Source organism: Protopterus annectens, chromosome 11.part0 (genome assembly GCF_019279795.1).
Source record: "Protopterus annectens isolate FY-2018-M chromosome 11.part0, PAN1.0, whole genome shotgun sequence".
NCBI lineage: Eukaryota > Metazoa > Chordata > Ceratodontiformes > Protopteridae > Protopterus > Protopterus annectens.
Window position 1 is genome coordinate 410,051,219 of NC_056745.1, and position 12,546 is coordinate 410,063,764.

The 12,546-nt window shown below is 42.5% G+C and overlaps 1 protein-coding gene across 1 annotated transcript in view; it reads left to right on the forward strand.

Annotated features, from left to right (window-relative positions):
• The window catches only part of APAF1 (apoptotic peptidase activating factor 1), a 2,040,921-nt gene that overhangs the window by 1,420,125 nt on the left and 608,250 nt on the right, over positions 1 to 12,546 (forward strand). The window contains exon 24 of the mRNA XM_044087206.1: positions 2,680 to 2,805. Coding sequence (XP_043943141.1) covers positions 2,680 to 2,805 — 126 coding nt within the window. The remainder of the gene's footprint in view (positions 1 to 2,679; positions 2,806 to 12,546) is intronic.

Consider the following 12,546-nt stretch of genomic DNA (forward strand, 5'->3'; position numbering starts at 1 on the left):
CCCATAATGGCTAAGAAAATGGAAGAGGTGCCCTATTCAGGTAGTGTGATAACCTAAAACCTCCTTACCTGGTCAGTTTTCAGGCCATTCTGACTTAACTCAGGCAGCTGAATAGATCTCAAGTTATTCCTTCATCAGAATGCATGTGTGTTTCTGATGTTTCTGCTCATCATAAGTATGTCTAAGGCAGGACTGGGATCAATCAGCAGCTTTCTGCAACTCCACGCACCTTTTAAGAGCACCACCCCTGCTTTGGATATGAAGCTCATGATTAACAGACTTCTACATCCCCTGGTGATGCTGAAGTTCATATCTTGGAAATGCTTTTTATGGTTGCCATCACTTCTGCCCTCAGGATTTTGTTCTGCAGACTATCTCCATCTCTGAACGTTCACAAAGATCAGGTGTATCCCAGGACCACCCCATATTTTAGTCTAGGCTTTTCTGAATGCGGATATTATAAACTGTGTGACCGTATTTGTAGCAAAGGCTTTCTTTGAACAGTATTAATTTCACCATTAAACCTAGGGTAGTTTATCTGGCCTTTGTATGACCTGCAAATTATTTTACTTTGGGAATACTGAAAGTTCCCTAGGAAAATGGATATATGCACACAGCTCCGAAGAGAAATGAAAATAATGCTGCCTACTAATTTTTTGTCATTTTAAAAAATTAAAAAAATATATTCTTAGTTCTAGAACATTTGCAGAACGTGGTGGGGAGGATCATAGGAGATAAGTACTGAATATAAAGAGGTTCTGTTGCAACTGAGGTTAAACACTGGTACTCCCCCCCCCCCCCCAGTTTAAATGATTGCATGTCTATCACAAGTGTGTTAAAGTTGTGTGCAGCTAAACTTTGATATTTATATTGTTTGACTTAAGCACTCGTTTGACTTTAGCAAAGAATCTAAGATCCATTTTAAATGCCTTTTTTTTTAGTTGTTCATTGGTTTGACTATTTGTGTTTTGTATCTGAAACGTTTTGTGCACTGTATCTTCCTAGTCTGGCGTCCGTCAGTGCTAGGTTGTGGAGCAAAAAAGGGTGTGTTTTTCATGCTAGCATTCCTAAGTAGGAAATCCAGATCTCTAAGGAGGAGCACTAGCTCCTAACATCTTCCTGTTCTGCTGCTTGCCTCGCATTTATATGATGAGCTTGAAACTGAAGGGAAAAAAAAAACGGATCTATCGCTTATGCCCCATTTGCCTACCCTAGCTGTGCTTCTGCCTTGTGTCTTAAATATGTGGTATGATAAAAATGCATAAATAATAACGTGTAAAAATAACAGGAAGAAATCTGTAGAATGAAAATGTCACCAACAGTTTATGTGTAGGATGAGGTTGCCCTCAAAAACTACTAAAAATCCCCCCAAACTTGCCATACATATTTTTTTTATGTTTTTAAACACCTTTATTAAATTATTACTTAAGATGCAGGCAAATATACATTAACAGGAAAGAAAACAAAACATGTTTTTTCCATTTGCATCCATTATACATCATATATCTTTTCTTTCTTTGTAGTTATCAGTCCAACATTATGTAAATTGCCAAATTCCTGCCTTCCTTTAAACCTCACTCCTGAATGTTATTCTGCATATCTTGTTAACTCAATTTCCATTTTTTTCCTGTTTAATATTCTCCTTGATTATTCTAAAGATCCCTTTCCAGTTTGTTTATTATTTCTGTAATTAATACATCAAATACAGTTGGTTTATCATTTCTATAATCAATACATCAACTACAGTTGGTTTAGACTTAGATTTCCATTTTCTAGTAATTTTTCTTTTTTGGCAGCCAACTTAACTTGTCATATTTATGTTGCTTACTAAAAACTAAATAAATTTTGTGCGTGGCATACACAAAAGAGGCACTGATGCCCCAAAACACAATACCTCAGCTAAAACAAACCTTAACCCAAATCTGCATTTATTTTAATCTAAAAAGCTAAATATATTAATAGATAAACTGAAAGACTTTTCTCATTCACTGCAGTGTAGAAATACAAATTTGCTCACTGTAAACACACATACAGTTCTCCAAAAAACAGTATTGCACAGAAAAATACTTCACAAATGAATTAAATTTGCCTTGTTCGAGCAAGAAGGGCTAAAATAAGAATAAAAAATACAACAGTAACCACAACTAGCAAATAAGAAACCAGTACTGCAAGCAGAATTGACCCAATTCTTGCTGCCTAAACTAGCAAAAAATAATCCAAATAAAAACATAAATAATTTACAAACCTAATAAAACCTTAAGAAAAATAACCCCTTTTAAAAATGCATGAAATAAATTAACTGTTACTTAAGAACTAAATGTTGGGGGAAGAGTATGTGTGTGATAAATGAAAATGTTACTTTGTGGGATTGCCTTGTAAAGAGTTGCTGGTGAAACTAATCACAAGTGTGTGTGTGCAAACAGTATTTTATATATATATATATATATATATATATATATATATATATATATATATATATACACACACATATACACACGCACACTAACACACACATATGTACAGTCAGACACACACAGAGATTACACTCGTGTGTCACACTACACACGTTTTAAAGTGCATTTGATATATCTGTCTCTGTCTAGAAACATATAGCACACGCAGCATGCTATGTTTTGAAGTTCTGAAATTTCTAAAAACTTTATTTTTGTTCATCTTTAGGTCTGGGACTTAAACACCAGTGAAATTATACAAGATATTGTATGTCATAGTGAAGCCATTCTCTCCTGTGATGTCATTCCAGATGGATCAAAGTTTGCCTCTGTGTCAGCTGACAAGACCGCCAAGGTGAGTAGATGTGTGATGCTTGTAGTGAGGAAACATGCAGTTAAAAATGTTAAAATAGCTTAAACCACTTTTAACACTTGTGGTGCAGCTGTAATAATGGTGACCTCTTCATCATACTTCATTACAGTTCTTATTACCACCTGATATCCATGATAGCTTTCCTGAAGTATAACAGAATTAAAAAAATAGATTTTCTAATTTGGTATCACTCTACATAGTTGGATAGTCCCTTCAGTGCTTATTAATATGTCCTTTAAGTAGAATGCAGAGAGAGAGATTTGATTCTGTTTAATGAAGAAGTACTTTACCATAAGCAGAATTCTGATGTTAGTTAGAATCGTAGTAGAGTATAAAGGATATGCATTGTTGGCCTTCTGCATCCCTGCAGACATGAGTTTTGAAACCCTCATTCTTCAGATACATGCTGTAAGAGACTTGGCAGCAAAACTCCCAAAAAACTCTTGAAAAGAGATCTACAGTATATGCTTAATAGGTCTTAGCTTGATAAAACAAATACGCAAGCTATTCTGCTATAATAACAACAAAAAAACTTGCTAAAACAGCAGGTTTAAAGACATCTCCAGGCTAGACTACCCTAGCCCTTATCCACCTATGTTACCTATATATGCCTCAACAAAGCAAATTCTCAATATAAATTTCCTACGGTCTTTTATCCTTTTGCCCTTATTTCCCCGTCTACTTAGGTTCATGGGCAAGCACTAGGCTACAAGCCTTTGTGGGCCATTTTAAGCTTAACGTTTCCCTCAAAGATGAGAATCAAACTCTGTACCTTATGTCTGTGAGTTAAACACCTTAACCATTAAGCTAACCCCTACCTACAAAACGTTTGTTCAGACTGCTAGTTGAATGAGGCCAGCAGTACATAGGGTCATGCTTATCTAATGCTACACCCACATACCTATCTAGTTAGACAATTTAGAGGACACAGTACTTAACACAAGCACCGCCAAAGTTTTACTGTCTGTACTTTCCCAGTAACAAGTTTTTCCCCATAGCAAAATACTCACTACATTGTACACCTACCTCAGCTTCACTGCAGCCTTCTTTTTCTCTAGTTCATGCAGCAAATATAAATCCTACTCACCTTTCATCACCTACTCTCTGCATTCAAGTCTTATTACCTCCTCTCTGCTTTCTACTCCTATCTCTCAACACTTCCACTCGCTCTCTTATTTCTCCTATCCATAAATTTAAAATTGTAATTTTGATTATTTTAAGCTTCACTGTATATGCTAGTATGAAGACTGGTAGAGATGGGTAAAGGCTGCCAGCCGAGTCAAATAGAATTTGGTACATAATTATGTCCTTTGTAAATATGAATGTTGAAATACAGGCTTGTGTTCTTAAATGAAAGAATATGCTGTGAAATGTTGAACTTAAAACAATGTAGCAACATTGCCCTCTGCTGTAAAGAAATCTAAGTCAAGCATTTCTTGTCTGTCCTTTGAAGTTGAAATTATTTCATGCCTGTCCCTTTGAAGTTTGAATTTGGAGTCGATGAGTCTGGAGTGAAGCATCCTGCCTATTGTTTTAACTTAAGGAATAATTACTAGAGTTTACATGTGGAATGTATTTTATTGATGTACTTTCCTGCAGGTGCACGATAACAATTATGTAGTATATGTTAGCCTGGGAAAACCAGGAAAGTGTGAAATGATGTAATGGGAATATCAGGACTGAAAATAGCAATTAAAACAGAGAGAATCAGAAGGCATTAAGCATTGTTGTCTTGATCATCCAACTCACAGCACTGTCTTGCTCATGTGTAAGTTATCTTAGACTTGTGTTTTCTTTTAGAAATAGCTAGGAACTAGAAAGATTAGACTAAGTGTTTTTCTGTGCTGTCAGAACTTTACTACTGTGTTATTTTAAGTATTTCTATGTGATCTCTGAACTCTTGACTAGCACTGTGTAGTAGAAAGTATTGTCTTGTGTTTTTAATTATTATTAAATATTTTAAAACCCTTTTAACTTTGGCTGTTTTGTGTAGAGATAATTTAAGCTCTAGAGTACATTGCATATTTATAGAGTTTACTGTCCAAGTCACTCTAAATAAGTCTTGACTGTTTAGTCACAACTACCAATTGGATAATAATATTGCAGAGTAATAATTGGACACCCTTTTAAGGGCCTTTGATTAGCTGATAAGTATTAGTGGGTGGTTGCAAGTGGAACTACCGTATAGTCTGGGAGAAAGGAGCACAGCTGGAGAAACTGTGCCAGCGTTCCCAAGGAGTGTCTGTGTGGTTGTATAAACTCTTATCTCAAAGTGCATGTGTGTGTGTGTCAGCTACTTGGGCAGGGACATGAAACACTGGTTGGACAGAGAGGGTGCTAGAGGTTTTAGCTTGCCCACTAAGCTGAGATCTGGACCCTATAGCTGTGCCAGTGGGGAGTCTTATTGGGGACCTGGAGAGTAAGGGAGCGACCAGCCCCGGACTGACTGTGATCTCTGTGTGGTCTTAAGGGAAATTGCACTTTACTGTGTGTATTTGTTATCCTTTCCTTCCTATATGAGACTCCCTCTCTGGTGTTAGTGGTGAGGATTGAGGCTCCTTGATTGCTGGGACAGGGCACGGGCATCACAGCTAGTTTGTCTTGTATTAATATATAATGACTCTGTGCTCTACTAATTGCAGATTTTCTGTAGTATTTATTTATTTATTACATTTGTTTACTGGATAATATCTGTCTGGGCCAGAATCCCATTTTCAGCGTAGACCCGGGGAGAATAGCTCCAGACATACAGTAGAGAAACTAATGATGCTAGCAATATTGACAAAATTAATAATGTTTGAGATATAGTAACAGTGTAAATTAGAAAGCAATATTAATTAATGGTAAAGACAAAAAATACACCATCAAGAAACAGTGTGTATGACCATGTAGTAATTAAAAGGAAGCATATTTTAAACAAACAGTGGCAGCAATGGTTACGATATAAGAGCAGTATGATTGCATAAGTATCTAAGTACAATCTAGCTGTTAATAGAAAAGCATATGAAAAAATTAGCCATGTGATAATCAGCAGCATTGTATGATCCAGATAAGAGAAGGAGCAGTCATAGGAGATATAGTCAGGGAGTGGTTAGACTTAGCCAGGAGTATGGCCGAAACAGAGCCATTTATTTGATAGATGTTCTTTTCGGAGGTGTTTGAACTCATGATTGGGTTTTTTGCTATGGGCTGAGGAAGAGTGTTCCAGTGCTTGGCAATTTTGTAAGAGTAGAGGGAGGTACCTTGAGTGGTGTGGGGTTGGGAAATCTTTAACATTAGTTTGTTTGAGGACCTAATTGAGCTCAGATTTATATTAGGGTTGGTTAATTATTTTATGGACTGTGGTCAGTTGATTGAGTGTTAAACGTTTTGGGAGTTCTAGCCAGATGAATTGAGAGAGCACTGAGCAGTGGTGGGTTCTATATGAGTGTTTTTAGTGAATTTGGCAATTTTGTTGTAGCAGGATTCTAGATTCAGTTTTTCACAGGTTAGTAAATGTTTGGGATCCATAGAGGAGGGTGGAAAGCAGTTGTGAGCAGGCAGTGGCTAGTCTGGCATTTTCTGTAAGGTATGGTTTGGCTCTATATAGGGTGCCTAGTTTGGTGTGCATTTTTTGATGGCAAGGGAGAGGGGGCTATCAAATCTTAGCTTTATCTATTGTGACACCTAAAAGTTTAGTTTGGCTTGTGGGTTCCGTTTGAGGAGAGTATTGTTAGAGGGGAGTGGCATGAATCGGGTTTGTTATTTCTGAAAACTGTTATCTTGAGCTTGTTAGGGTTTAGTATGAGCTGATGATCTGTGAGGTATTTTTCTATATCCCAAAAAGAAGTTTGCGGTTTTCTTTGTAGTTCCTGGGGTGTGGGGGCTGAGCAAATAAGTGTGGAATCATCAGTGTACTGGACAATGGAGGCTAGTTGGGTTGCAGAGCTGAGGATATTTGTAAATATTGTAAAGAGGAGAGGGCCTACTATGGAACCTTGGGGTACTCCAGTAGAGATTGTAGTAAAGGGAAAGGGTGTTTTCACATTTGGTAACTTGCTGTCTGTTAAAGAGAGAACTATGGAACCAGAACAGGGCAGTTGAACTAAGGCCATAGGATGAAAGTTTGTTGAGTAGGATTTGGTGGGAAATGGTGTCAAAGGCTTTTGACATATAAAGGAAAATAGATGACACAAGTTGGCCTTCATTTATGAGATTTGGATGGTGTTAGTAAAAGACAGTAGGGCAGTGCTAGTACTATGTTTTGGCCTAAAGCCATGTTGAGTAGCGGAAAGGTGGTTGTGATTCAGGAAATGGGCAAGGAGTTGGTTGTGAATGCATTTTTCTAAGATTTTAGCTAAAGGGGAGAGGATGGCTGTGGGGCAGAGTTCTTTAGAGGGTCTGCCTTTGTGGAGGGGAATGATGTGAGATATTTTCCATAGACAGGGGGCATATTATTCTGCAATAGAACGGTTGATCAGGACTGATATAGGGTAAGCAATTGAGGGGGCAGCAATTTTAAGAAATTCATTGGGTAGTTGGTCTGCTGCTAGGAAACAAGGTTTTAGCTTGGAAAGGAGTGTTTTTATGTAGCTGGTTTGGATGGGAGTAAATGTAAAGGGGTTGGGGGAATCTGAAGAAAGAGTGGGTACATTGAAACATTGTTTTGGCTGGTTACCCAGTAGAGATGTGATTGTGTTAATAAAGTGAGTGTTGAATTGTGTATGGGGTCAGTTACATTCAAAGTGACTGGTGGAGGGGTTGGTATATGGCCTGCGTTGAGGATATTGTTAATGTTTATGCCAGAATTTTGGGGGGTTGTTTTGGTGTATTTGTTGACATGTTTGGAAGTAATTTTGCTTGCCTGATTTCATTTGTTTGTTAGCTAGATTTCAGAGTTGTTGATATGTGGTGAGGTTTGTTTTATCTTTGGTGGTGTGATAAGCTAACCACGCCCTGTCTCTACGTTTGAGTAGTAATTTGGTGTCTTTTGTTAGCCAGGGTATGTGCTTCGGTTTTGATCTTATTTTTCTAATGGGTGCGAGATTTAGTATTTTAAGAAGGGTATTGTTGAAGTACTCTACAGCCAGATCTAGAGGGAGGGTTCTAAGAGGTGACCAGTTGCTTTGTTGTAGTAGTAGGCTAAAAGTGTAGGGGGAGAAGTTTTTCTTGTTATGGATGAATTTATATATTGTGTTGGTTTGGGTGTGTGCACGTTTTCTCTACAGGAGGGTTGGTGAGTGGTCAATGAAGGAGTCTGGAAGTCAGCCAGCTAGGTAACCTAGGTTGGATGTCTTAGTCATTATCCAATCTAATGTAGATTGCCTTTTGGAGGGTTTGTATGCTCTAGTTGGACAGGATATGGTTTAGGTGAAGTTGAAAAGGTTTAGGAAGAGGCAGGGGTTGGAGGAGCAGGAGTTTCAATACAAATTGAAGTTGCCTAAGATAATAGTTTCTTGGTTGAAATTAGATGATGCCCAAGAAAGTAGTTGTTCAATGGTGGGTAGGTTATTGCCAGGGGGGGATAGGCAGTTATGATAATAATAGATCTGAAGTAGTTAACTTCATTTGATCAGCAGCCTGTGGGTATCGGATCAGACCTGGATCCGAGCCAGCAGCTTTCCAAGCCAAAGATCCAAGCTCAAAGCTCCTCCCCTTACCCATAATACCCTGCTACCTCCTTCCAGTCCCCATATCTCGTTTGCCGTGGCTTCAACAAGCACGAGTTACAAGCTCCTGGTGGTTAGGTAGTGAGTATTGGATAAATTCTTGACCTTTTGCAAATTTTTGAGGTGTGTGTTTGTGATTGTTTAAACCCATTATCCTAGCTTAGTTTTAGTATATCCCCCTTCCCCTTATTCTGGTGTGTAGTGTGTGTGTGGTTATGGTTTGGTATGGCCGAAGGCCCTAAGGCCATTTTCTCCAAGTGCTCTGAGTGTGGCCATAAGCTCTCCCCAGCCGATGGCCACACTCAGTGCGTTCTTTGCCTGTGGGTAGCGCATTTATCATTGGGCTGCCATATTTGCGCAGCCTTTAACCCCTGGGCTCTGAGGGATAGGAGGAACAAGCTGATCCTGGCGGGTTTTATACCCGTGGATTTTGCTTCTTCCTCCTCTCCATCAGTGGCTCCAGCCAGGGCTGTGGCTGTTCAGCCAGCTGTGCTATCTCCCCTGGCTGGGACTCAACCTCCCACCATTTCCCAGGGAGAGAAGGACTCTAGGAGAAAAAAGAGGAGAGGGAGAAAGAGGGAGAGAGAGGGATAGATAGAAACATAGGAGCCACAAGCGGTGGGCCGACTCAGCCCCCTCGGCCCCGCCGGCTAAACAGCTCTCTTCTCCCCTGAAGATTCCCGGGTCCTCCCCCTCTTGGCTCCATTGTCCACGTTTCTCGCCGGAGGAGGAGCCCCGGCCATCTTCGAGGTCATCGCAGCAGCCTTCCTGGCCAGCTTCGGCAGCCTCTTCTAGGTCGACACGAAGCCTCTCAGACGCTGACATGGACTGGATGATGCTTCGCTTTCTCCATGCCCAGATGCAGATGGGAGTGCTCCTGCCTCCCCCCCCCCTCCGGGGGGGAGCTCAGCCCCATTTTTTGCCCCCATAGCTCCTTCTCCGCTCCATTTTCGGGTTTCGGAGCAGTCTGATCCGAGTAGTCTCGGAGTTAGGGAGTCAGCGCCGATAGTAGTTGCTACTTAAATGCTGGCCATACCGTCGAGTTTGTCAGATCCCTTTTTGGATCCGAGCTCTCGGGGCTGAGAGCCGTGCGTCAAATCCGAGGGGGTAAGTGTGTCTTTGGCTCCGTTGCGGTCGGAGCACACTTCCCTTTCAGGTCGAATCGCTTCAGCTCGACACCGATCCCCTCGTTGGATCCGAGGGTGTTGCTCACAGATCCCAGAGAAAGCAGTTCACCTTCAGCATTCCACATGGTGGAGAGGGTTCTCTTGAGAGGTTCGAGTCCCCCTGCTTGTGCTATGGATCCAGCCACTATTCCCTCGCAGATGGGCTTGTCTTCCATCATCCAGCCCCAGGGACAGCCTGCGTCGACGCCCCCAACAAGTTCCACTGGAGGAACATGACCCTGTTGGTGAGCCATCCCCTAACAGTTCTGCTGAGGAGGTCCCTCACAAACGCAAGTGTAAGAAGAGGCACTTGGACTCCCGCGAGTCCCTCACGGAAGACACCGATTTAGAGAAAGGGGAAGGTTTCCCCAGGTCACCCCCTGAGGATTTCTCCTTTGGAGACATTATGGAAATGCTACCCCTAAAAGGGGGTGGTCAGCCCAAAAGCCTTCCTTGGATGAGTCTGTGTTTCTGGAGGCATTTGACCCAGACCCATCTACCTCTTGGGTGTCCCCTCCGGCAGACCCCTGGTAGACCAAATTACTACCAGGGTGTGGAAGGAGCCGGACACTATAGAGCCAATCCCCAGGAGACCAGATAAGATCCTTAGTCCCCCTGTGGATAGGACGATGGATCATATCAGAAAGCAGATGTTTGCTTCAGCTACCTTTTCCATAAGGGTGCTGAATTACTTGGCCCATGTGATTAGGCTTCAGTGGGATCTGGTGAAGGAATACACTGAGTCTCCCCCTGAGTCCATGTCGGCTGAGGACAAATGGACCTTCTCAACTCGCATGGCCACTCTGAAATCTGTATCGAACACATCTATATGGCTACTCTCCCATGCAACGGAGGGGGCCGCTAGAGCCAGCGGATCAGGCATCGCCTTACGGCATCACGTCTGGCTCTGACTTTGCGGATCCCTTCAAGGCGTCCTTCGCGAATGCTTCCTTCGGTTCTAACCTGTTTGGCAAGACCGTTTGTGATACATTGGTCCAGAGCGAGAAAGACGGGAAGACGCTGTCTACCGTCGGAATCTGCTTCTCGGCTCCTAAAAGGTCCTTTTCCAGGAACCAGAGAGAACAAAAGAAGATGTGGTTCCGAAAGTCTCAGCAGTCCCGTTACACTCCGGACCTTTCGTCCTTCACAGGCAGAAGGGGACAAGGTGGATGCCGGCCCAGAGGCCGAAGGGGGGGGGCGAAGAAGTTTGGGTCACAGGAACCCTTTTCCGATCGACCTACGCAACAGCCCTGAGGGGTTGCCCGACTGCTCCTCTCTGGAGGCAGTCGGGGGGTGTTTTTCGAAGCACCTGGCACAATGGGAGTCCATCACGACAGATCGCTGAGTGCTTTGAATAATATCCAGAGGCTACTCTATTCCCTTCATAAATCTTCCTCCTCAATCGAGGAGCCTCCCCGATGTTCCACCCAGTCAGAGGGAGGCTGCAGCTTTAGAAGTAAAGAAGCTGCTAGAAAAAGAGCCATCCAGCACATCCCCCCAGACCAGTCCGGGTTAGGTAATTACTCCAGGTTCTTTTTGGTGCCAAAAAAGACGGGGGACTTGAGACCAATTCTTGACCTTTCTACAATGAACCTCTTCATTGCCTAGGAGAAATTCCGGATGGTCACTCTTCAATCCATTCTCCCCCTACTGCAGGAGAATGACTGGATGTGCTCCATAGACCTCAAGGATGCATACTACCACATTCTCATGGACAGGCGATTCAGGAGGTTTTTCCGCTTTCGGTTGGGGGCCAGTCATTATCAGTTCAGGGTCCTACCATTCGGCCTCACCACAGCCCCCAGGGTGTTCACCAAGGTCATGGCAGTTGTAGCGGCCCACCTGAGGCTTCAGGGAATACAGGTTTTTCCTTACGTGGACGACTGGCTCCTTGCTGCCTCCACCAGGCATCTACTCTGCTCAGCCAGGGATTGCTTCCTGCTCTTAGCCTCCCAGTTGGGGATCACTATAAATTACAAGAAATCATCCCTTCAACCAGTTCAAGTCCTGGACTTCATAGAGGCCAGAATAGACATGCTTCAGACCAAGGCCTTTTTGACGATGGACAGACTTTGCAGCTTAACCCTTCACATTCTAATACTCCTTCAATCTCCAGCCCATCAGCGGAGTTAGTCCTGAGAGCCTTAGGGTCCATGGCAGCAGCAATCAACCTTTCACCCTTAGCTCGCTTGCACATGAGGGTCCTCCAGTGGACCTTGCAGGTCCAGTGGTCCATCCTTCAACACCCATTGGACTCTCCGATCCCCCTCAACAGAGTTTGCAGAAATTTCCTCATATGGTGGCTCCAATCTTGAGAGCTTTGGGAAGGATGAGAGCTTTGGGAAGGAAGACCATTCATAATGCCACAACCCCAAGCCACGGTAACCACGGACACTTTTCGCCTTGGGTGGGGGGCATTGCATGGGCAGGAATGTCCAAGGTACGTGGACTCAGAGACCATTCTGCATATCAGTGTTCTGGAGATGAGAGCGGTGCTTCTAGCGTTGCAAGCTCTTCATGCCTTTCTCCCTCCAGGGACTATTGCAATTCAGACAGACAACATGTCAGTGGTCTGGTACATCAACAAACAGGGGGGGGGACCAGGTCTTACCCTCTTTGCCGAGAGGCCATGAGAGTTTGGGATTGGGTGATATCCACCAACCATTTTCTGTTAGCAATGCAATGTTATTAATTCTAAAACCCTAAACTTAAAACTATGCTGAAGCCCATTCTCTGTAATATGTCGTGCTAGCTCATTGGTCATAGTTTCTTTATGTATTGCATATGTATGTTCCTTTATCCGCTCGCGGAGGGTCCTGTTCGTTTTCCCTACATAGTATTTCTGGCATAGTTGACATTGTGCCAGATATACTAGATCCCTTGTTCTACAATCTGCATAAAATGTAAAA